At 47.2% G+C, this 25,837-nt stretch overlaps 1 protein-coding gene across 6 annotated transcripts in view; it reads left to right on the top strand.

Moving 5' to 3' along the window:
• The window catches only part of LOC129845925 (transcription factor SOX-6-like), a 147,378-nt gene that overhangs the window by 103,647 nt on the left and 17,894 nt on the right, over window positions 1–25,837 (top strand). For 4 of the 6 annotated variants that reach the window (XM_055913895.1, XM_055913899.1, XM_055913896.1 and 1 more), the window contains 3 exons: window positions 3,675–3,847; window positions 5,058–5,081; window positions 6,476–6,544. In XM_055913895.1, coding sequence (XP_055769870.1) covers window positions 3,675–3,847; window positions 5,058–5,081; window positions 6,476–6,544 — 266 coding nt within the window. The remainder of the gene's footprint in view (window positions 1–3,674; window positions 3,848–5,057; window positions 5,082–6,475; window positions 6,545–25,837) is intronic. The other 2 variants (XM_055913897.1, XM_055913898.1) reach the window with 1 other exon arrangement.

A 25,837-nucleotide genomic window follows, 5' to 3' on the forward strand; every position in this document is an offset into this window, starting at 1 on the left:
ACCCTGTTGTCTTGGTACAGAGGGCAGCCTGTTGTCTTGGTACAGAGGGCAGCCTGTTGTCTTGGTACAGAGGGCAGCCTGTTGTCTTGGTACAGAGGGCAGCCTGTTGTCTTGGTACAGAGGGCAGCCTGTTGTCTTGGTACAGAGGGCAGCCTGTTGTCTTGGTACAGAGGGCAGCCTGTTGTCTTGGTACAGGGGGCAGCCTGTTGTCTTGGTACAGAGGGCAGCCTGTTGTCTTGGTACAGAGGGCAGCCTGTTGTCTTGGTACAGAGGGCAGCCTGTTGTCTTGGTACAGAGGGCACCCTGTTGTCTTGGTACAGAGGGCAGCCTGTTGTCTTGGTACAGGGGGCAGCCTGTTGTCTTGGTACAGAGGGCAGCCTGTTGTCTTGGTACAGGGGGCAGCCTGTTGTCTTGGTACAGGGGGCAGCCTGTTGTCTTGGTACAGGGGGCAGCCTGTTGTCTTGGTACAGGGGGCAGCCTGTTGTCTTGGTACAGAGGGCACCCTGTTGTCTTGGTACAGAGGGCACCCTGTTGTCTTGGTACAGAGGGCACCCTGTTGTCTTGGTACAGAGGGCACCCTGTTGTCTTGGTACAGAGGGCACCCTGTTGTCTTGGTACAGAGGGCAGCTTGTTGTCTTGGTACAGGGGGCAGCCTGTTGTCTTGGTACAGGGGGCAGCCTGTTGTCTTGGTACAGAGGGCAGCCTGTTGTCTTGGTACAGGGGGCAGCCTGTTGTCTTGGTACAAGGGGCAGCCTGTTGTCTTGGTACAGGGGGCAGCCTGTTGTCTTGGTACAGAGGGCAGCCTGTTGTCTTGGTACAGAGGGCAGCCTGTTGTCTTGGTACAGGGGGCAGCCTGTTGTCTTGGTACAGAGGGCAGCCTGTTGTCTTGGTACAGAGGGCACCCTGTTGTCTTGGTACAGAGGGCAGCCTGTTGTCTTGGTACAGAGGGCAGCCTGTTGTCTTGGTACAGAGGGCAGCCTGAGCGCCCCACAATGTCGCCCAACATCAAAACACTGAGCCCTCTATTAGTATTCTGTTAGTGTTTGTGCAGGCCTGCACTCCCCACACATGGCCTCCAGGCTAGAGCCCACGGGATCCCTTTGTGGCCCCCGAGCACTGGCCTGCTCCTGGAAGTCAGGATACATGCACACACACACTCAAACACATTTAACAAGCAATCCTATACTACCATACTCTAAAATAGTATTGACATTCACTGATTGGTTTCTGACTAAAAATCAGAGAAGAGCTGGGATCCTGAGGACAGTATTGAGTCCAGATGTTTGCTTCGCTTTTAGAGTACCTCTCTCTCTCTCTGCCACTCCTGCCCCCCCCCCCCCCCCACCCCCACCCCCCCCCCCCCCTGCCTTCCCTGGACTTGCTGCCTTCTGCAGTGTAGATACTGGTGACCTGTGACAGATGCATCTCGCTGGCCCACAAAATGCTGTGCCTTTATGGACACAGCCAAAGGTTAATAAAATTGCTGTTGAATGTAAAATATCTACAGATAGGGCATTCAGAACAAGTGGTCGGGTGAATAAGAAGTCAATTCAGGGCTGTGAAACCGCACACAGGCTCAGTGAATAGCTGCTTTTAGGTGCTTTTTTCTGAAGACGATAAATGGAGAATTGCAGCTCTCTTCCATTGCGGCAAGCTGTGCTAGGCAAGGCTGCCAGTACATTGCCCTGAATGGGTTCTGGAGGTTGACAGGCCCTATTAAGACAAATGGCCTTTCTCATCGGAGAGATAAAATAAATCAGGTGTTTAGTCAAATTAAAATAGTTGGAGTGGAGAGGGCCCCGGGGAGCCCTGGGAGAAACTCAAGACAGATGTGTCCAAAGGATAGAGGAAGACACCCAGGAAAAAAAGAATTCAGCTCCCTCTGAATCCATCTGGCCCCCAGCCAGACTTTACTGTACTGGTATCTGTCCTTTATCCTTCTCTCTTTCAGTCTCTCTCTCTGTTGTTCCACTGTAGTCTCTCTTTTTTTAGTCTCTCTCCCACTCCTCCTTCTCTCTTTCTCTCTGCCTCTCTCTCTCTCTCTCTCTCTCTCTCTCTCTCTCTCTCTCTCTCTCTCTGTCTCTCTCTCTCTCTCTGTCTCTCTCGCTCTCTCTCTGTCTCTCTCTCTCTCTCTCTGTCTCTCTTTCTCTCTCTCTCTCTCTCTCTCTCTCTCTCTCTCTCTCTCTCTGTCTCTCTCTCTCTCTCTGTCTCTCTCTCTCTCTCTCTGTCTCTCTCTCTCTCTCTCTGTCTCTCTTTCTCTCTCTCTCTCTCTCTCTCTCTCTCTCTCTCTCTCTCTCTCTCTCATGCACGCTCTCCCTCTCTCATTGTGCACTAGCTCCAACCTCTGCTTGTCACACAGGAGTGCAGCGAGAGGAGAGTGAGTTACTGTCCAGCCTCTCACTGGCAATTATGTTGGTTGTGTAAGTCAATGGGAGGATCACTTAGCATTGATTAGGCGAAGATACAGAGCAGAGCAGTGAGGCGGAGATGCTCTCCATCACGGACGCTGAACTAGGACATGTGACTGGAGGAAGAGGAGACACACATCCTCACTGGGGTTGCGTTCATCATCGTGTCCTTGCCCAGCGCTCTCAACCATTCGCTCTTATTAATCAGAGGTGAAACTGCTTACAGTAATTAGCAGCTTTGGACAGCCGTGGTACGTAGTGTTGTGGGCGTGTCCAGGAGGCGTGGCACCTGTTAGTGATCTAGTAATTATCCATCACCCAGGAGAAACATGACTCCTCTCTCTCCTCTTGTTTATGGAAATGTCTCACTTTGTTTCCAGTAGCTGTGTGTATTTCAGGGCAGCAGTCTAGTTGGTGTTGCTATGTGTTGTCACTTGTCAGAGGATGCAGCAGAGTAGCTATAGATGTCTACATTCAGTGACCCTCTTAGAGAGAGCTGTCTGTGTCTGCTCCTCCCCTAATTAGAGAGAAAAGGAGGAGGAGGGGAGAGGAGGAAGAGAGGAGGTGAGTCATTAGAAACAGTGGCAACATCTCGCTACGTGAGCTGGTGGTGTGACAGAGGAAGAAGAGTGAGACGAGGAGGATGTGACGGGCTGCTGTCTGCTGCTATGTTGTGACTTTGGCACTCATCTGCCACCTCCCCCCATCAGCCCCCCCACAACCTCTATCATACCCCCCACCCCCCCACAACCCCCATCAGCCCCCCCAACAGCTCTCCTTATTCCCCGGGAACAATCCCTCCCTGCCCCTTTTCTCTTCTCACCCTCTGTGAAGCTGTGAGCAGCTAAAATTGACAACTCAGAGCTGTGACCTCAGCACTGTTAGGGAAGTCATTCCACAGTCAGTGGCAGATCAAGGCTGGCGTGAGACAGTAAAGTCTTCTTTGACATGGCCAAGTATTTCAGATGTTGATATGAATAGATTCATAGAATAGTACAATAAAACATGTTCTGCATTTATTTTCATCTCATTGAAATAGGGATCCTGGCACATACTGTAGATGCCTAGAAAGAACCTGTTTCTTGGTTCTTCATAGATGTTCTCTCGCATGCTTGTATCTGTATCTGTTTGTCTCTGTGTGCTCAAGGGTATTCTCTGTATAGTACACATGTGAGTACTTTGTGTCCATCTCCAACCTGACACCCCTCACCATGATCACCCTGCTGACCTCTAACCTTTCACCTGACCCCTGTTCCCCCCCTCCAGGTACTCCAGAGAGCCTGGTAGAGAAAGAGCACCAGCTGAGCACCATGATCACTCAGCTGATCAGCCTGAGAGAGCAGCTCCTGGCCGCTCACGATGAGCAGAAGAAGCTGGCCGCCTCACAGATGGAGAAACAGAGGCAGCAAATGGAGCTGGCCCGCCAGCAGCAGGAACAGGTAAGAACACACTGGTTGTGTATGTGTGTTGTCTGTCTGTCTGTCTGTCTGTCTGTCTCTCTTTCTCTCTTTCTCTCTCTCTTTCTCTCTCTCTTTCTCTCTCTCTCTCTCTCTTTCTGTCTCTCTCAATTCAATTCAATTTAAGGGCTTTATTGGCATGGGAAACCTATATGCTCTCTCTCTCTGTCTCTGTCTCTGTCTCTCTCTGTCTCTCTCTCTCTCTCTCTGTCTCTCTCTCTCTCTCTCTGTCTCTGTCTCTCTCTCTCTCTCTCTCTCTCTCTCTGTGTGTCTCTGTCTCACGCTCTCCCATGCTTTATTGGCATGGGAAACCTATATGCTCTCTCTCTCTGTCTCTCTCTGTCTGTCTCTCTCTCTCTCTCTCTCTGTCTCTGTCTCTGTCTCTCTCTCTCTCTCTCTCTCTCTCTGTGTGTCTCTGTCTCGCGCTCTCCCACTCTCTGTCTCTCTCTCTCTCTACCACTTTCCTGTCGTTATACATCTTACACATATTCCTCCCTTTAATAAATGCATAAAAAATCCCTAAACCCTCTATTGATTCATCAGGAAACTTTATTGCCGAAAGATGCCAGTAAAGTGTTATTACTTAGTAGGAATTTGAAATAATATTAGATTTAAAAGATGTTTTATTTTACCGTATATTAGCTTGAGTATTTCATTTAAGTGTCGTCATGCTCTCTCGCCCACGTTTATGCTGTGTGTTGAGAAAAATGTCATTATGACTTGTATTAACACATTTTAGTGGCTATGTGAATTAAACATGATATTAAACACTGGAGGTCGTCTATATCTTGTAAATAGAGCCCTACTAGAACAATCTGTCCCTGCGTTAGAAGGGTGGCACAAATCAGCCAAATGAGGCATATTGTACAAATCAGCAAATTAACACAGCCCATGAACTGTGTTAATGTCTGGTTGGAAATAAGGACGGGATCTGTCCACACTGGCGACGGGTTTATTATCACCAAGCCTCCTAATGGCCAGGAGTAAATTACCAGCCTGGACTACAGCCTACAATTACAGTTAGCCTTCTCCCTACAGCTTTCAGTCCTGCATGTGCTAATAACTGTGAAGGTCAATTACCTGGGATGTTATGTACAGTACTGTATACCTTTCAATCATGCTATTGTTCAATCATCTTTTACTATAAACTAAATTTGTTTTTTTTTGTTTTCTTCCATATGTGAAATCACAGTATTATGAAGAAGGGTGTTCCATGGTATGCTATGTTGATATTAATAAACTATATAGTGATTTAGGATATTTGCATGTTTTGCCATCATGTATGAGAGAGAGCAGATCTGTCTATCCCCCAATGAAGAAGAAAAGGGTAGGATAGAGTGGGGGGAGAAGAGGAGAACCTGCCCAGAGTTAGAATGTCATTTAGCCATCCAGACACGACATAGTAATTAACTGTTGACACTCGTGAAGAAGCACAAATTAATCCTGACACATTTGCAGACGACTGATATCTTACAGTGAACACTTTGTAATTATATTTGAAAATGAAAATTAAATGACACTTAAAACTAGGTTGTCATGCTCAATGAAGCGAGCGTGTAGTTAGACAGAGAGGCTGCTGGGATAGATGGGGGCTGCTCACGGGCAGATGCCGTGCCACTCAGAGGAGAGGGATAGGAGTCTGACAGAACACTCCTACCCAGCCCGGCCCGGTCCAGCTCAGCCTACACCAGTTACCACCATTGTAAACACATCAATCTCCGTCTCTGCTTCCCCATCTCAGACTGTCCATCACAGCCCTCCTAGGCAAGCACATAGACAGAAAACAAGCTAGACCAGCAAGGCCACATCATCTACAGCTCTGCTATACTATGACTAATGCTGAAGGCCACATCATCTACAGCTCTGCTATACTATGACTAATGCTGAAGGCCACATCATCTACAGCTCTGCTATACTATGACTAATGCTGAAGGCCACATCATCTACAGCTCTGCTATACTATGACTAATGCTGAAGGCCACATCATCTACAGCTCTGCTATACTATGACTAATGCTGAAGGCCACATCATCTACAGCTCTGCTATACTATGACTAATGCTGAAGGCCACATCATCTACAGCTCTGCTATACTATGACTAATGCTGAAGGCCACATCATCTACAGCTCTGCTATACTATGACTAATGCTGAAGGCCACATCATCTACAGCTCTGCTATACTATGACTAATGCTGAAGGCCACATCATCTACAGCTCTGCTATACTATGACTAATGCTGAAGGCCACATCATCTACAGCTCTGCTATACTATGACTAATGCTGAAGGCCACATCATCTACAGCTCTGCTATACTATGACTAATGCTGAAGGCCACATCATCTACAGCTCTGCTATACTATGACTAATGCTGAAGACCACTGTTGACTTGTCATGTCTTTAGGCAGGTGGTGATATGTTGTAATGGGGCTCAGATCACCATGACTTCTTGTTTGCAAATACTGTCCTGCAGTTAGAGTGTCATGTTTTCCTTAGTGTCAGTTGATAGTGGGTCCCCGGCCTGGCTGAGTGGTATAAGCATGTACTGTACTCTGAGATGAGAGGAACATGTTTCTGACTCTAGTGACTCTTCTTCTCTGGTGTTTATCTACAGATTGCCAGACAACAGCAGCAGCTTCTGCAGCAGCAACACAAAATCAATATCCTTCAGCAGCAGATTCAGGTCAGTGGCTCGTTCATGTGTTCCCCTCACCCTTCCACTCTCTCACTGGCCTTTCCTTCCCCAGCCACACCCCACCACAGGCCACATGTGTAATCTCATGGGTTTCTATGGGTTTCTGTCTGACAGACATTACACTGGTACAGCTCAGCACTGGTACTTTTCTGTCTTCCTTTATCTTTCTCTCTATCTCCTTCCTTCTTTCTCTTTCGCTTCATTCTTCTGTCACTCTGTCTTACAGTCGTCATTCACATTACATGGTAATTGGCCATTGGTAATTGGGAAGGGTAAAGATGGAGGGGAATAATTATCACATCCTAATTAACAAAGATGGAGAGAAGAGAAAGTAACGACACCTAATGATGCATGCTGCTGCTGGTAGAGAGAGAAGTGCCTGGAGGGTGGAGGTGGGGACATGAAAGAGGCTGGTAAATGCTGCCTTTGAAATGATACCATCCCAATTGAGCGACGTGGCAGGCCTTTAGACAGCACCGGGGCTACTGTTCACAGCATATTGTTAGTGAGGGGAAAACGTTGTTCACGCCAATGTGGTGGCTAAGGGAGATACTGTTTTTGGTGGAAGAAGAAGTTTGTTTTATATAGTATTCAGTTTTAGTCCTTTAAATGTTTGTTAATTTACTTGAACAAGACTAATATATTTATAAAGGTGCACATAGAATAGCTTGTTTTATGCTCAGCTCAGATTGAAGTTTTTATTGAAGTAATGTCAGTGTGTATGGTGGTGGTCATTGCCATGCGTTTTCTCTCCAAAGTGGATTGTGTTCTTTTCTCCCCTAAGTAATTATGGAAAATGGAGAAAAACATGGAAATGGGGGAGGAGGGGCGAGAGTATTCACACGAGACACAGACCAAGAAAAATGGAACGAGGGCACCATAAATAAACATGGCATATTTGCTGAAAGAAAGAAAGAAAACAGCATGAGAGGTAGCAGGAGGAGAGGAGAGGAGAGGAGAGGAGGGAGAGTGCCAGTGTGCGGATTGTGTATGTGGGGAGTGTTGGGCATGTGTGTTGGTGAGTTGGTACAGTACAGTGTGGTCAGGTTAGGGACCACCCATGCTGAGTGTTGGATACAGACAGGCTGGCTACTCTGGGTAGGGGTGGTCGGTCAGTGGCTAACTGTAGTCAAGGTCGTTGCCCCAGCCCAGCCGTCTGAGGAAATCCAAGGCTTTACTGTAGGGTGGGTCTGGTGCCAGGAGCAGTCTTCTCTTATGACCCACCTATTACTTATCCTGCTACTACTACACACTCACTACCAACACACACTCACTACCAACACACACTCACTACCGACACACACTCACTACCGACACACACTCACTACCAACACACACCCACTACCAACACACACTCACTACCAACACACACCCACTACCAACACACACCCACTACCAACACACACCCACTACCAACACACACCCACTACCAACACACACTCAATACCAACACACACTCACTACCAACACACACCCACTACCAACACACAATCACTACCAACACACACTCACTACCGACACACGCTCACTACCGATACACACTCACTACCAACATACACTCACTACCGACACACACTCACTACCAACACACACTCACTACCAACACACACTCACTACCGACACACACTCACTACCAACACACACCCACTACCAACACACACTCACTACCAACACACACCCACTACCAACACACACCCACTACCAACACACACCCACTACCAACACACACTCACTACCAACACACACTCACTACCAACACACACTCACTACCAACACACACTCACTACCAACACACACCCACTACCAACACACACTCACTACCAACACACACTCACTACCAACACACACTCACTACCAACACACACTCACTACCAACACACACTCACTACCAACACACACCCACTACCAACACACACTCACTACCAACACACACCCACTACCAACACACACCCACTACCAACACACACCCACTACCAACACACACCCACTACCAACACACACTCAATACCAACACACACTCACTACCAACACACACCCACTACCAACACACAATCACTGCCAACACACACTCACTACCGACACACGCTCACTACCGATACACACTCACTACCAACATACACTCACTACCGACACACACTCACTACCAACACACACTCACTACCAACACACACTCACTACCGACACACACTCACTACCAACACACACCCACTACCAACACACACTCACTACCAACACACACCCACTACCAACACACACCCACTACCAACACACACTCACTACCAACACACACTCACTACCAACACACACTCAATACCAACACACATTCACTACCAACACACACTCACTACCAACACACACCCACTACCAACACACACTCACTACCAACACACACTCACTACCAACACACACTCACTACCAACACACACTCACTACCAACACACACTCACTACCAACACACACCCACTACCAACACACACTCACTACCAACACACACTCACTACCAACACACACTCACTACCAACACACACTCACTACCAACACACACCCACTACCAACACACAATCACTACCGACACACACTCACTACCGACACACACTCACTACCAATACACACTCACTACCGACATACACTCACTACCAACACACACTCACTACCGACACACGCTCACTACCAACATACACTCACTACCGACATACACTCACTACCGACACACACCCACTACCGACACACACTCACTACCGACACACACTCACTACCAACACACACTCACTACCAACACACACTCACTACCAACACACACTCACTACCAACACACACTCACTACCAACACACACTCACTACCAACACACACTCACTACCAACACACGCTCACTACCAACATACACTCACTACCGACACACACCCACTACCAACACACACTCACTACCAACACACACTCACTACCAACACACACTTACTACCATCACACACCCACTACCATCACACACCCACTACCAACACACACTCACTACCATCACACACCCACTACCATCACACAACCACCACCAACACACACTCACTACCAACACACACTCAATACCATCACACACTCACTACCAACACACGCTCACTACCAACACACACTCACTACCAACACACACTCACTACCAACACACACCCACTACCAACACACACTCACTACCAACACACACTCACTACCAACACACACCCACTACCAACACACACCCAACACACACCCACTACCAACACACACCCACTACCAACACACACCCAACACACACCCACTACCAACAGACACTCACTACCGACATACACTCACTACCGACATACACTCACTACCAACATACACTCACTACCAACATACACTCACTACCAACATACACTCACTACCAACATACACTCACTACCAACATACACTGACTACCAACATACACTCACTACCAACATACACTCACTACCAACACACACTCACTACCAACATACACTCACTACCAACATACACTCACTACCAACACACACTCACTACCAACATACACTCACTACCAACATACACTCACTACCAACATACACTCACTACCAACACACACTCACTACCAACACACACCCACTACAATCACACACCCACTACCAACACACACTCACTACCAACACACACCCACTACCATCACACACTCACTACCAACACACACCCAACACACACCCACTACCAACACACACCCACTACCAACACACACCCACTACCAACACACACTCACTACCAACACACACACACTACCAACACACACCCACCACCAACACACACACACCCACCACCAACACACACCCACCACCAACACACACCCACTACCAACACACACCCACTACCAAAACACACTCACTACCAACACACACTCACTACCAACACACACTCACTACCAACACACACCCTCTACCAACACACCCCCACTACCAACACACACTCACTACCAACACACACTCACTACCAACACACATCCAACACACACCCACTACCAACACACACCCAACACACACCCACTACCAACACACACTCACTACCATCAGACACCCACTACCAACACACACCCACTACCAACACACACTCACTACCGACACACACCCACTACCAACACACACCCACTACCATCACACACTCACTACCAACACACACCCACTACCAACACACACTCACTACCGACACACACTCACTACCAACACACACCCACTACCAACACACACTCACTACCGACACACACTCACTACCAACACACACCCACTACCGACACACACTCACTACCAACACACACTCACTACCAACACACACTCACTACCAACACACACTCACTACCGACACACACCCACTACCAACTCACACCCAACACACACCCACTACCAACACACACTCACTACCAACATACACCCACCACCAACACACACCCACTACCATCACACACTCACTACCAACACACACCCACTACCATCACACACTCACTACCAACACACACCCACTACCAACACACACTCACTACCAACACAAACTCACTACCGACACACACTCACTACCAACACGCACTCACTACCAACATACACTCACTACCAACACAAACTCACTACCGACACACACTCACTACCATCACACACTCACTACCAACACACGCTCACTACCAACGCACACTCACTCCCAACACACACTCACTACCGACACACACCCACTACCGACACACACTCACTACCAACACACACTCACTACCGACACACACTCACTACCGACACACACTCACTACCGGCACACACTCACTACCAACACACTCCCTCTACCATCACACACCCACTACCAACACACACCCACTACCAACACACACTCACTACCAACACACACTCACTACCAACACACACCCACTACCAACACACACCCAACACACACCCACTACCAACACACACCCACTACCGACACACACCCAACACACACCCACTACCAACATACACTCACTACCAACATACACTCACTACCAACATACACTCACTACCGACATACACTCACTACCAACATACACTCACTACCAACACACACTCACTACCAACATACACTCACTACCAACACACACCCACTACCAACATACACTCACTACCAACACACACCCACTACCAACATACACTCACTACCAACATACACTCACTACCAACACACACCCACTACCAACACACACCCACTACCAACACACACCCACTACCAACACACACCCACTACTGACATACACTAACTACCAACACACACCCAACACACACCCACTACCAACACACACCCACACCCAACACACACCCACTACCAACACACACTCACTACCAACACACACCCACTACCAACACACACCCACCCACCACCAACACACACCAACCACCAACACACACCCACCACCAACACACACCCACTACCAACACACACCCACTACCAACACACACTCACTACCAACACACACTCACTACCAACACACACCCACTACCAACACACACCCACTACCAACACACACTCACTACCAACACACACTCACTACCAACACACACCCAACACACACCCACTACCAACACACACTCACTACCAACACACACCCACTACCAACACACACCCACTACCAACACACACTCACTACCAACACACACTCACTACCAACACACACTCACTACCGACACACACCCACTACCATCACACACCCACTACCATCACACACTCACTACCAACACAGACCCACTACCATCACACACTCACTACCAACACACACCCACTACCATCACACACTCACTACCAACACACACTCACTACCAACATACACTCACTACCAACATACACTCACTACCGACATACACTCACTACCGACACACACTCACTACCGACACACGCTCACTACCAACATACACTCACTACCGACATACACTCACTACCGACACACGCTCACTACCAACATACACTCACTACCGACATACACTCACTACCGACACACGCTCACTACCGATACACACTCACTACCGACATACACTCACTACCGACACACACTCACTACCGACACACACTCACTACCTATACACGCTCACTACCGACACACACTCACTACCAACACACACCCACTACCAACACACACTCACTACCAAGACACACTCACTACCAACACACACCCACTACCGACACACACTCACTACCGACACACACTCACTACCAACACACACCCACTACCAACACACACTCACTACCAAGACACACTCACTACCAACACACACCCACTACCATCACACACCCACTACCATCACACACTCACTACCAACACACACCCACTACCAACACACACTCACTACCATCACACACTCACTACCAACACACACCCACTACCGACACACACTCACTACCGACACACACTCACTACCAACACACACTCACTACCAACACACACTCACTACCAACATACACTCACTACCAACATACACTCACTACCCACAAACACTCACTACCGACACACGCTCACTACCGACACACGCTCACTACCAACATACACTCACTACCGACACACGCTCACTACCAACACACGCTCACTACCAACACACACTCACTACCGACACACGCTCACTACCGACACACGCTCACTACCAACATACACTCACTACCGACATACACTCACTACCGACATACACTCACTACCGACATATCAATCAATCAATCAATTTTATTTTATATAGCCCTTCGTACATCAGCTAATATCTCGAAGTGCTGTACAGAAACCCAGCCTAAAACCCCAAACAGCTAGTAATGCAGGTGTAGAAGCACGGTGGCTAGGAAAAACTCCCTAGAAAGGCCAAAACCTAGGAAGAAACCTAGAGAGGAACCAGGCTATGAGGGGTGGCCAGTCCTCTTCTGGCTGTGCCGGGTGGAGATTATACACTCACTACCGACACACGCTCACTACCAACATACACTCACTACCGACACACACTCACTAACAACACACACTCACTACTTATACACGCTCACTACCGACACACACTCAATACCAACACACACTCACTATCAACACACACCCACTACCAACACACACTCACTACCAACGCACATTCACTACCAACACACACCCACTACCAACACACACTCACTACCAACACACACCCACTACCAACACACACTCACTACCAACACACACCCACTATCAACACACACCCACTACCAACACACACTCACTACCAACACACATTCACTACCAACACACACCCACTACCAACACACACTCACTACCAACACACACCCACTACCAACACACACCCACTACCAACACACACTCACTACCAACACACACTCACTACCAACACACACTCACTACCGACACACACCCACTACCGACACACACTCACTACCGACACACACTCACTACCAACACACACCCACTACCGACACATACTCACTACCAACACACACCCACTACCGACACACACTCACTACCAACACACACCCACTACCAACACACACTCACTACCAACACACACCCACTATCGACACACACTCACTACCAACACACACCCACTACCGACACACACTCACTACCAACACACACCCACTACCAACTACCAACACACACTCACTACCAACACACACTCACTACCAACACACACTCACTACCAACACACACTCACTACCAACACACACCCACCACCAACACACACCCACTACCAACACACACTCACTACCAACACACACTCACTACCAACACACACCCACTACCGACACACACTCACTACCAACACACACCCACTACCAACACACATTCACTACCAACACACACCCTCTCTCTCTCTCTCTCTCTCTCTCTCTCTCTCTCTCTCTGTCTCTGTCTCTGTCTCTGTCTCTGTCTCTGTCTCTGTCTCTGTCTCTGTCTCTGTCTCTGTCTCTGTCTCTGTCGCTGTCGCTGTCGCTGTCGCTGTCGCTGTCTCTGTCTCTGTCTCTGTCTCTGTCTCTGTCTCTGTCTCTGTCTCTGTCTCTGTCTCTGTCTCTGTCTCTTTTCTCTGTTCTCTGTTCTCTGTTTTGAGCAGGATCATTAAAGCATCATTCTCCTCTCAATTCACCATCGCAAATGGCTTCATTATCAGTTCCATACTTTGAAGTAAACATGTTTTCCCTTGGTGAGAATCTGTCCCTCCTGTAGTAGGCGTACTTTGTAAGGGTCCCAGTTGAATGGTGGAGGGGGCTATAGATCCCCTCTTCACCCCCTTCCCTCTCCACTCCTCCAGGGCTCTCCCCAGTCCCCAGTCCCTGTGATGTGTGGAGGCATAGCAGCAAAGCAAACCCCTTGGATTTACACGGCATTAAGCACAAAAGCAGGATTTAGTGCTGGGCCATAAACATCCCTCTTTCAAGTGCACTTCCCAAGAGAAAGGCCCCACTGTCAATGTCTGCTTCTGCTGGAGGGGCCAGAGAGCTGGCCACTCTGGTGCTGCTGGCACTGTCCACAGTGTTTGTGAGAAATGACTTCCCATCACTCCACTAAAGATGAACTCACTCTGCTCTCTAGCACAGTACCCTCACTAGCATACACTCTAGAATAGAGCACCCTATGCCCTGGGACCAAGTCCCCTTAATAAGGACTCTTTACTCCTGGGCTCACTCACACATCACCACAACACATCATACTTTTCATGCTGTGGTTAAAGACTAGTGTGCTACCTGGAAATTCCCCTTGATGAGCAGTTCAGGGATGAGGGTGTTATATCTCTTCCACCACACTTGGGGAGGTACTGAAAGTGTATGGATCTATTTCAAACAGATAGAGAGGCCCCTAGATGTAAAGATCTCTGTCCCTGTGATCTGTCCTGATGAAACACCACTATATCTACAATTAAACAAAAGAGACACATATTTACACCATCTGCTGCACTCCCCTCAGTCTGTCTGCTTGTTTACAACCCTCACCAGGCCCTTATCAAGCATAGATTAATCTCACAACAACTTCAAATCAGTTTGATCATGTTAGACATTTTGTTTATCCTACCGCAAGTCCTTTAATGCTTACTTCATTACATTTTCTCCCCTCGTGACCCAGTTTTACTCTGTCCTCTGTGGGGCTGGTCTGGCTGCTCGTAAAGATGGCCAACCAAAGGGATGAGGGGAGGGATGAGGCAGGCCGGGGCGAGGTAGCGAGGCACCTCGTCGGCACTCTGTTTTCTGCTCTTAAAAATGCCCCCGTCCTCTTAATATACAACAGCTTTGAGTGAATTAGTACTCTAAACAATCTTCCAAACCTGCGTGTTGCAGACTTTTAGCAGTAGTAAAACAGCACTGGGGGATTGGGTTACCCTGCTGTTAGTATGGAGAACAGTGGGCTTTACTAGAGATCCTCCTCTTCACCATCAAAGTGCTTGTAGTTTGGCTCCAGGGGGAAACGCTTCAGATTCTGGTGCTGTATTGATGATGTAACTGATCACATCAGTGGGGGCTGTAAACCGGACCGGAGGAGTCCAAATAAAACCACCAGGACCGTAACTGGACACCCTCCCTGGCATGCCATGCACTTTCAGGGGTTTTCTTTTAGGGAGGGAGGGAGGGAGGGAGAGAGGGAGAGAGGAAAGGACTGAGGGAGTTAGGGAGGGGTGTGCAGAAACAGGCAGAACGGTCTGGAACAAGACACGGTCCAATTTATTTGAGTCTCCGTTTGAATGGCCTTCTCTCTCTTTTCATCTAGTTCTACTTAGAGGAGGGAGAGAGATTGATTCTTTGTCCTTCGGGATTACAATGTCACTTGTTTTAAGATAGCAGATGTTTTGATTATGGTGTTAGGGGCTTATCAAAAGTTTAAAGCTCAAGGCTCTGTGTTTTATTTTAAACTCGTTTTTTGTTCCTCTAGCTGTCCCTTGTTATTGTTAAATTCCGCTCAGGGAGAGGATTACTGTTATGTGAATCAAGTATTAAACTTGATAAACACCATTAGGGAATCAACTAGAGGCTTGTGACAATTAAAAGCAAAATGTTGAAGTAAATCTGATCCGTAACAGAGCATGTGTTTCTTACATAACAGAGTCATCAAAGCTGTGTGAATGAGTTAAGGAGACAGAAAGGCAGAAATAGATGCTAAGCAGAGCTCTGTTCTGCCTGTTTGTTTAGCCTCTGCATCAATCAGCTACATCGACCGGCACTCGATTGGACTGTTAGGGGCTGTCTCCTTGACAATCACACCCACTTTTTATTCTTCCCCAATTGCAACAAATCTGGTTTTATTTTAACGTCTGAGTCTTACATATGGCTTTCTGTAATTATAGAGGAGTGAATGGCAGCACAGCCATATGTTAGCAGCATGGGTAGCAGTCTATGAAATGACTTAATAAAATGGTGGTGACTGCTGTTGTTGGCCGAACACATGTTTCTGTGAAGAGGATATTTTTATATAGAGATAATCGCTATGGATTGGAGGAATTTTCATTCGTTTTTCTAATGGCTGTATTTGATCCAACCCAGGGGCAACTCCAGTCTCAGAGGACCCCTAGGTCAGTCTATTGGGGGTAGTAATTGTTTGAAGGTCTGCTCCCTGCCCACAGGGGCCAACTGACTGGGAGGTTGTGATGACAGGTGGGGGTCAGAGAGGTTTGCGGGGGGGGGGTGATGGAGGGGGTGTGATGGAGTGCAGCTCTCTGGCTATAGTAACAGTTAGCTGTCCTTGCCCATGCCCCATCCCTCCATCCCCCAGGCCCCATCCCCACAAAGCCCCCAATCCTCCAGCCCCTCTGCTCTCACACAGATATAGGCCAGGTGGAAATTCCTGCTCCTCTCTCACGAGGCTTCCGAGCTGCCGTGTATCTCCTGTGCATGGAGATGGCAACAGTCCATGCATTCCTGAAAGATGGGGCTGGTACGGTGTGAGTCGAAGTGACACACACACACACACACACACACACACACACACACACACACACACACACACACACACACACACACACACACACACACACACACACACACACACACACACACACACACACACACACACACACACACACACACACACAAGATAATAAATATTCCCTGAAAGGCTGAACTTTATCTTCACACGGTGCAGGTTGAAGAACGGAGCTCCCCAGATGAAATGGGGGGGATGCTTTTAATCAGAAAAACCCTGTTAGGTCAATTACAATGTGTCTGTCTGTCCTCACATTCACAATAACACAATAACAATCCATACTTTATTACCTATGTTTATAATTATAACTCTGAGCTGGCATTGTTGCACCGTATGTTTAGCAGTGATATAAAGATCCCACTCATATGGGTTTCTGTGGAGACCATTGTTGGTTCACTCTTTTAATCCAGCAGCCTTAAACGTTCTCGTCATTGGCCAGGTCTGGTTCTACTTATCTAGCTCAGAGCTGCTTTTCCTCCTCCTGCTCATGTGAAGGACCTCCACGTGACTGTCTTCCGCTGTCAAACCCTACTCCTCCACCTCCCAACCCCCTCTCCCCCAATCTCCCAACCCCCTCTCCCCCAATCTCCCAACCCCCTCTCCCCCAATCTCCCAAACCCCTCTCCCCCAATCTCCCAACCCCCTCTCCCCCAATCTCCCAACCCCCTCTCCCCCAATCTCCCAACCCCCTCTCCCCCAATCTCCCAAACCCCTCTCCCCCAATCTCCCAAACCCCTCTCCACCAATCCTCCAACCCCCTCTCCCTCAATCTTCCACCCCCCTCTCCTCCAATCTCCCAACCCCCTCTCCCCCAATCTCCCAAACCCCTCTCCCCCAATCTCCCAAACCCCTCTCCCCCAATCTCCCAACCCCCTCTCCACCAATCTCCCAACCCCCTCTCCCCCAATCCCCCAACCCCTACTCCTACTCCTCCACCTCCCAACCCCCTCTCCCCCAATCCCCCACCCCCCTCTCCACCAATCCCCCACCCCCTCTCCCTCAATCCCCCACCCCCCTCTCCCCCAATCTCCCAACCCCCTCTCCCCCAATCCCCCACCCCCTCTCCCCCAATCCCCCACCCCCTCTCCCCCAATCTCCCAACCCCCTCTCCCTCAATCCCCCACCCCCCTCTCCCCCAATCTCCCAACCCCCTCTCCCCCAATCCCCCACCCCCCTCTCCACCAATCCCCCACCCCCTCTCCCTCAATCCCCCACCCCCCTCTCCCCCAATCTCCCACCCCCTACTCCTCCACCTCCCACCCCCCTCTCCACCAAGCCCTCCAGCCAGTACAGGGTGGCTACATCCACACCCCTCCCAGGACTTATACCGTCCACTGATCCACTCATTTTGAGTCACTCTACACTTTATTCATCTCTATTTATGCATCTGGCTGGGAATGATGCCTATTGTAGATTCACTTTATATAGAGAATTATTGTTCTTAGATCTGTGTTCTATTTGGAGCTATTTTGGACTTAAGGTTATTGAAATATTACATTTATTTATGTTACTACAAAAATATACGAAGTAAAAAAAAAAACTATAATGTAATACAAACAATACTACAACAATAATATTTTGCGCCGCATAGCATCTACCAAGAGCACAGAGTGTGCTGGTACTTGTTGTTTGGCTTTAAAGAAGTTCCATTGCCTTAGTTAGAAGAGAAAAGACCAGTGCCTTGTTGTCAGCCCTCACTTCAAAGTGGAAAAGGTTTCCTCACATGTGGTTTTAAATGGTGTGGAGGAACAGCAGGGGACTTCTAAGGGTTAAATGATAATAGCTGCAGACAGTTCCCAGATTAAAGATACTATTTAATTACACAAGGGCTAGCTAACCACCTCCACATCCTAGCCTGCCAGGCAGACACACTCCTATAAAGCACAGCAACACCACAACACAACAACTCACACATACTGTAGAACTTGTGTACATGTGTGTGGGTGTCTTTATATGTTTATATGTCTGTGCTTGTATTTGTGTGTGTATGTTTGTGTATCCTATGAGTTTGTGTGTTTATCAGTGTGTTATAGGTGAGTGTTAACATAGAGAAGGTGTAGAGAGAGCCTGAGGAGAAGCTCTACCTTCAGGGGTCTGGCTGGCTGACAAACAGACAGACATACAGACATATGGCCCTGCTCAAGAGCTAGTGAGGGCCTGATTCCTCTCATATGTGCAGCACAGTATCCCCAGGGCCGTAGAGCCGGCCTCCCTCCCTCCCTCCCTCCCTTTGCTGTGGTCATTTAACAACAGTAGAGCTTGAAGAAGCATGACAGGCCCAGGGGTCCAGGGCCCAGGGGCTAGCCAGGCCAGGGCCCCAATAAAGGGTTAATCAGTAGCAGCTTCCTTTCTCACTTGATATATATTTTGGGGGTATGACTAGGGAACTTTCAATAAATTCCCTGGTTGACACATTAAAGGTTCCTTTACACAATCAAACCATTTTGACAGTATATGCGTTTAAAGGCTCAAATTGGCATACTGTTGAAGTTACACACGTGTGTCTGTCTCAAGGTAGAATTAATTCCATTACATGCAAATACTCATTGAGCTGTAATTTAATCACTTTTTTCTTCTTCACCATTATCATTGATGAACAGACTACGCCACAAATTCCTGAATACATCATTTGCTTTTATTAACCTACCAGTCTTACGCTGTCTCTCTGAGTCTGTTTTTGAAATCCAACAAAAACACATGAGAAAGAATAGCAGCCTTTTTAGAGATTTTCAGGATGCAGCTCCATGTCCCAGTGTTGCAAAGCGCTGATAGAATTCACAGGGGAAGCTCTATAAAAGCGGGGTCCTGTCTGCCCAGGCAATAGGGACCTCCTAATTAAACACAGAGCCCTTTGTGTCACACACATTGGTTTTGAATGAAGGCAACAATCCCTCTCCCCTCTATATGGGCACAGAGAGATGTCTGTCTGTCTGTCTGTCTGTCTGTCTGTCTGTCTGTCTGTCTGTCTGTCTGTCTGTCTGTCTGTCTGTCTGTCTGGTGCTACTAATGCTATGCTAGTCAGTGTGCAGGTGAACCGCTCCAGTCCTACTGCAGCAGTGTGCTGTGTGGCTCTCCTATTTGTGTGTCTCTAAGTCACACACTTATTCCTTGAACATGACTCGTAGCATTCTAACCTATAGTGGAACATACAGGAGATTATCAGGACAAATGCAAGAGTGGGATCCACCCCCAGACCAAGTGGTTTCTGCCCGGTGCCATAAAGGTCACTCTGGCTCCTGCTCGATTTTCATTATTTACAGTCATTGTAATAGGGTACCTTGCCCATCACACCCGATCTGAAGATCATGTGACACAAGCCTATACAGTAATTCCCCCAATTTACTGGCTTACTGTATTTTTATTTAATTTAACTAGGCAAGTCAGTTAAGAACAAATTCTTATTTACAATGACGACCTACCTCGGCCTACCCCGACCTACCCCGGCCAAACCCTCCCCTAACCCGGACGATGCTGGGCCAATTGTGCGTCGCCCTATGGGACTCCCGATCACTGCCGTGATACAGCCCGGGATCGAACCAGGGTCTGTAATGACACCTCTTGCACTGAGAGGCAGTGCCTTAGACTGCTGCGCCACTCAGGAGCCTGTACTGTACTGTAGTCTACACACAATATGCTTTGCCCTTGTCATCCAATGAACGGTAATTGCACACAACATTTTATTTGTTTAACATTTTAGTGAGAACAAAGCACACTGCTACCATATAATGGGGAATCATTTCAAATGAACTTTAGATAAACACAAGGGTGGCTGCTAATTGAACAAAGATAATGGCTCCTAATTTATGCCTCTCAGATGTTTCTGTTGTTTTCCAGGCGCAAATGATCTTCTAAGAGATTCTTGTTAATGCATTGGCAAAACGCACCAAAATAGACATTGTTAAAGGGAATGTGTAAGTTCCCCAATTAGCCCAGCCAGATCAACTACTAGCATTATAGCAAGAGAATAATAGAGCAGGGAGTGATAGCGTGTTTCCAGACGGTGTTAGCTAGGCTGGCAGTAGTGGGATTATTCGGGGGCCCTAACGGTCTCATCATATCAGCTTGGCTTGAGCCCAGGGAGGGAGATAGCTCTATAGATCCAGCCCTACATAACATGCTCGCCCACCAGTTAAAGGAGACTGTTAGCTGATGAAGATGTGCACATGCAAGACTAGAGATAAAAGAAAGTGTTGACCCAACTCATTAGCCCCTGTGATTTAATATATTGACACTTGAATGCAAATAATTCCATTTAGTGGCCTGTGTTGGGCTCAATTTAATTAGTTATGAAATGTGACTTCTTGTCAGGAAGCAGAAGAAACGCTGACGTTAAATAAAGTCGTGTGCAATTTGAACAATAAAGCTTTCGCACCCCTGTTAAAACTTAATGATGCACAAAAAGGGCTTAATAGATACAACCTCAGCAATGGCTGTGATGGTTTGGAAATGAAGCTAAGTGGACGAACAGCAAGACTAGTAATATCGCTGGCCTGTTAAAACAAATTCACACATTATGAATATAAACAGTCCAGGCTATCTGGGACGATTCGTTCTGTAGGTTTTGTCGACGTACATCTGCCTTGCCGCTGAAAGACTCTTCCGGCTTCCTTTTCTTCGTGAGGTCAGGGTTAAGGTACACACAGAGAGTGGGGATATTGAATGGACTTATTATTGCATTAGGCACCATTTCCTCTGACACTGGGCCCTAGCTTGTGAATGGCAAACTGTAGAGAGTGTAAACGTTGAAAGATACACATCCCCAGTACTTACACGATGTGATGGGTTCATAGAGGCTGCCTGCCTGGCACACAAAGGCACATTTGTGTGGGGAACATATGCTAGGAACACACATGTCTTTGTTGGTGATGTAAGCATGTACATAAAGACACCTCCATTATTAATGTTAATGACACAACATCTCCTAGCGGTCTTGTAATTATCAGCAGGGCAGCGCAGCGTCTTTGTGTTCCCACACCTCGCCTGTTTAGGCTGCGTTAATGAACTGCCTGAATCTTGACAAGGGCTGTCACATGAACAGTTGTAATGTGTAAAGTCACACCTGAGTGTCTGCCTTAAATTAGTCACCTGAGGGGATTCCAAACAAGCACTGGGATTTAGTAATTTATGCCAGGATCCTGCAGCCTCTCATAGTAGCTCAATGCTAGTGATAACAGTAATCAACACAAGACAGCAGATCACTGGAGCTGTAGTGCATCTCATCAGGCATTAGGGAACCTAGTGAGCTCTGTGATAAGACAATACTGTTAAATACACTTCATAACCCTAACAGGAGCACTTTACAGCTCATTATTGATAGTGAAACGAGGCCAACTGTAGCTATGATACATAAAGCCGTACTCTATGACCTCTGAATATCATTATAAAGCACCTGTTTACAACTCTATTGCTCCCCATAATCCTTTCCTGGATGAAGGTGGCCAGTCGCCTTATACTTGGCACTCATTGGACCCCGTGCTCTGAAGGAAAATATCAGTTGACGGAGAACACATCCTCCAGTGTGAAGTTGACTTAGTTTCCTCTTCCTCTCCCTCTCCGCTCGGCCAGTGTTTTCCCTGCTAATGTTGAGCAAACTGTTTTGTCTTTGCGTTGGCTCTGCGCAGCCCTCGGCCTCCATAGTGGGCACACTCACAGGGAGAGGGCTGCATTAATAGGATCTAGTGTGTGCGGCCAGCCGGCAGGGAGAAAGGGGGCCCGTGTTTTCTTAGGGCCGGGGTGGCAAAGCAAAGCATTCAGCCCATGGCAGCAAAAAAATACCCTTTTTGTTTTTGGGCGGAGGAGAGTCCAAGCATTCCCTATGGAACACAATGAATGGCCCGTTCTGTTCTGCACCATTATTCAGACACAGAATTGTTTTGTTTTTTAGGTATTTTTTTCTCCAGAATTATTCTTCCCCATCACTTGGTGTGCACATGACATTTGAGCGTGTTTTAAAGTCTTGGCACACTCATATGCCTGTAATAAAGTGGTCCCTCGTAACAATCGTGCTTTCTGCCGGACAACAGAGCCCACTCTGTTGTTTTCCCAAGCCACAGCAGCTGGGAGGCAATTGTGAAGACAGAGGCTCAGTCTATGTGCAGAGTGGAGCGGAGGGAGCAGAGGAGAGGACAGGAAGAAGGGGAAGTCCTCCCCTGCTCCTCCAGCCCCCTCCTGACCAGCCTCCAGCCCATAGGCCAGCCAGCCGCCGTGTGGACAATGCCATTATTAGATTAGGGGTGGTCCAACGCCAGCCAGCCAGCCAGCTCTCTGTCCCACCACCAGACACACTGCAGTCTCTTATTAGCTCACTCCAGTCTCCCGCTCAGTCTCCCACCCAGTCTCCACAATGGTGAGGTTGTTAGAATTGTTTTGTGTTCTTTTATATTCACAGAAACAGTAGATGTTTAAAGTAAAAATGTAAATCATATGTTGGTTTTAAATGAACCCGAATTATATGAGAAAATATCAGAAAAATGACTGTACATCAGAAGTATATTTTTACAAGGGATGATTTACACATGAAAAGTATCAGAAGGGAAATAATTCAACATAAAATGCTATGTGGAGAGCATGTGTTTCTGCCCCTCAGAGATTGGCCTTTCCTAACAGTATGTTGAGGGATTGGAGGATTTCACAGGCATATTCCAATAGTATTTCACATTTTCTCCTACGCTTCACATGTTCATACCCTTCTATTCCTGACATCCCCCCAGCCTGTTCACCGTGGTTATGGTGGGCTCTCTGACTAGGCCGTGTCCGACCTCTTTTACAACTCCACCCGCCCCCCTGCAGTGAGGGTCAGAGGCATTCTGCTTATTCCCAATCCCATAGAAGTGGGATGTATACGCAGGATAATGATGCCAGGCCCAGACTCACTTGTGGGTTTGTTTATGTCTGTTTGCATCTTTCCTGTCATTACCCATGCAGTTTGAGGGAGTCCCCATGGATTTGACCAGTTTACTGCAAACCCTTTGAATTTCATGACCAGACCATGCCAGAATATGATTTTTTTCCCTTCTATTTCATTGTGTGCCTAACAAAAAACATCCACACAGATCTCATGTTTTCTGGAAATGTAACATTGTAGAGGTGGTAGTAATGTAAGAATCTGGTTCTGGAATAGTAGGACATTTATTTGGGAGAGGGGATAGTGTGGGTGTGTACGTATGTGTGTCTGTGTGTGCTCGCCTCTGTGTGCGAGAGAGAGAGTATCATGAAAGCAGCTTTTGTACCCTACATAACATTTCAACCCCAAGGCCTATCTTTGATATTATATATTATATTCAATACAAATCGAATTACTTTAAATATTTACAAACTTAAATTACATTTAAGGTATTTGAGACTCAAGAATTTGCATTAAGTACACCATTTCTGTTGAATCTACATTGATCACGTCTATTCTCAGGGGAGTAGCTTCATTCTTCTGCTTTGTACTCTTAACATGTTAATGCTTCAACCAATTTACTGAACATCAGTAACATTCACCAACATACTGGTATGCTGCATCATATTCTATTCTGAACATCAGTAACATTCACCAACATACTGGTATGCTGCATCATATTCTATTCTGAACATCAGTAACATTCACCAACATACTGGTATGCTGCATCATATTTTATTCTGAACATCAGTAACATTCACCAACATACTGGTATGCTGCATCATATTCTATTCTGAACATCAGTAACATTCACCAACATACTGGTATGCTGCATCATATTCTATTCTGAACATCAGTAACATTCACCAACATACTGGTATGCTGCATCATATTCTATTCTGAACATCAGTAACATTCACCAACATACTGGTATGCTGCATCATATTCTATTCTGAACATCAGTAACATTCACCAACATACTGGTATGCTGCATCATATTCTATTCTGAACATCAGTAACATTCACCAACATACTGGTATGCTGCATCATATTCTATTCTGAACATCAGTAACATTCACCAACATACTGGTATGCTGCATCATATTCTATTCTGAACATCAGTAACATTCACCAACATACTGGTATGCTGCATCATATTCTATTCTGAACATCAGTAACATTCACCAACATACTGGTATGCTGCATCATATTCTATTCTGAACATCAGTAACATTCACCAACATACTGGTATGCTGCATCATATTCTATTCTTATCTTCAGCATTATGGTTGGACAGTCTCATATTACTATTTCTATCATAACCTAAACATCACACTTCTAAATGTCCTATAATTGTTTAGGTATAACCTTTAGTGTACTGACATACTGTATGAATGGTTTCCAGTGTGGCAGTGTGGCATACAGTACAGTAGAGTACAGCAGCCTCCAGTCGGTGCAGAGTTCTTGAGCCAGCCTGGAATC

This window comes from Salvelinus fontinalis, unplaced genomic scaffold (genome assembly GCF_029448725.1).
Source record: "Salvelinus fontinalis isolate EN_2023a unplaced genomic scaffold, ASM2944872v1 scaffold_0404, whole genome shotgun sequence".
NCBI classification, from domain to species: Eukaryota; Metazoa; Chordata; class Actinopteri; order Salmoniformes; family Salmonidae; genus Salvelinus; species Salvelinus fontinalis.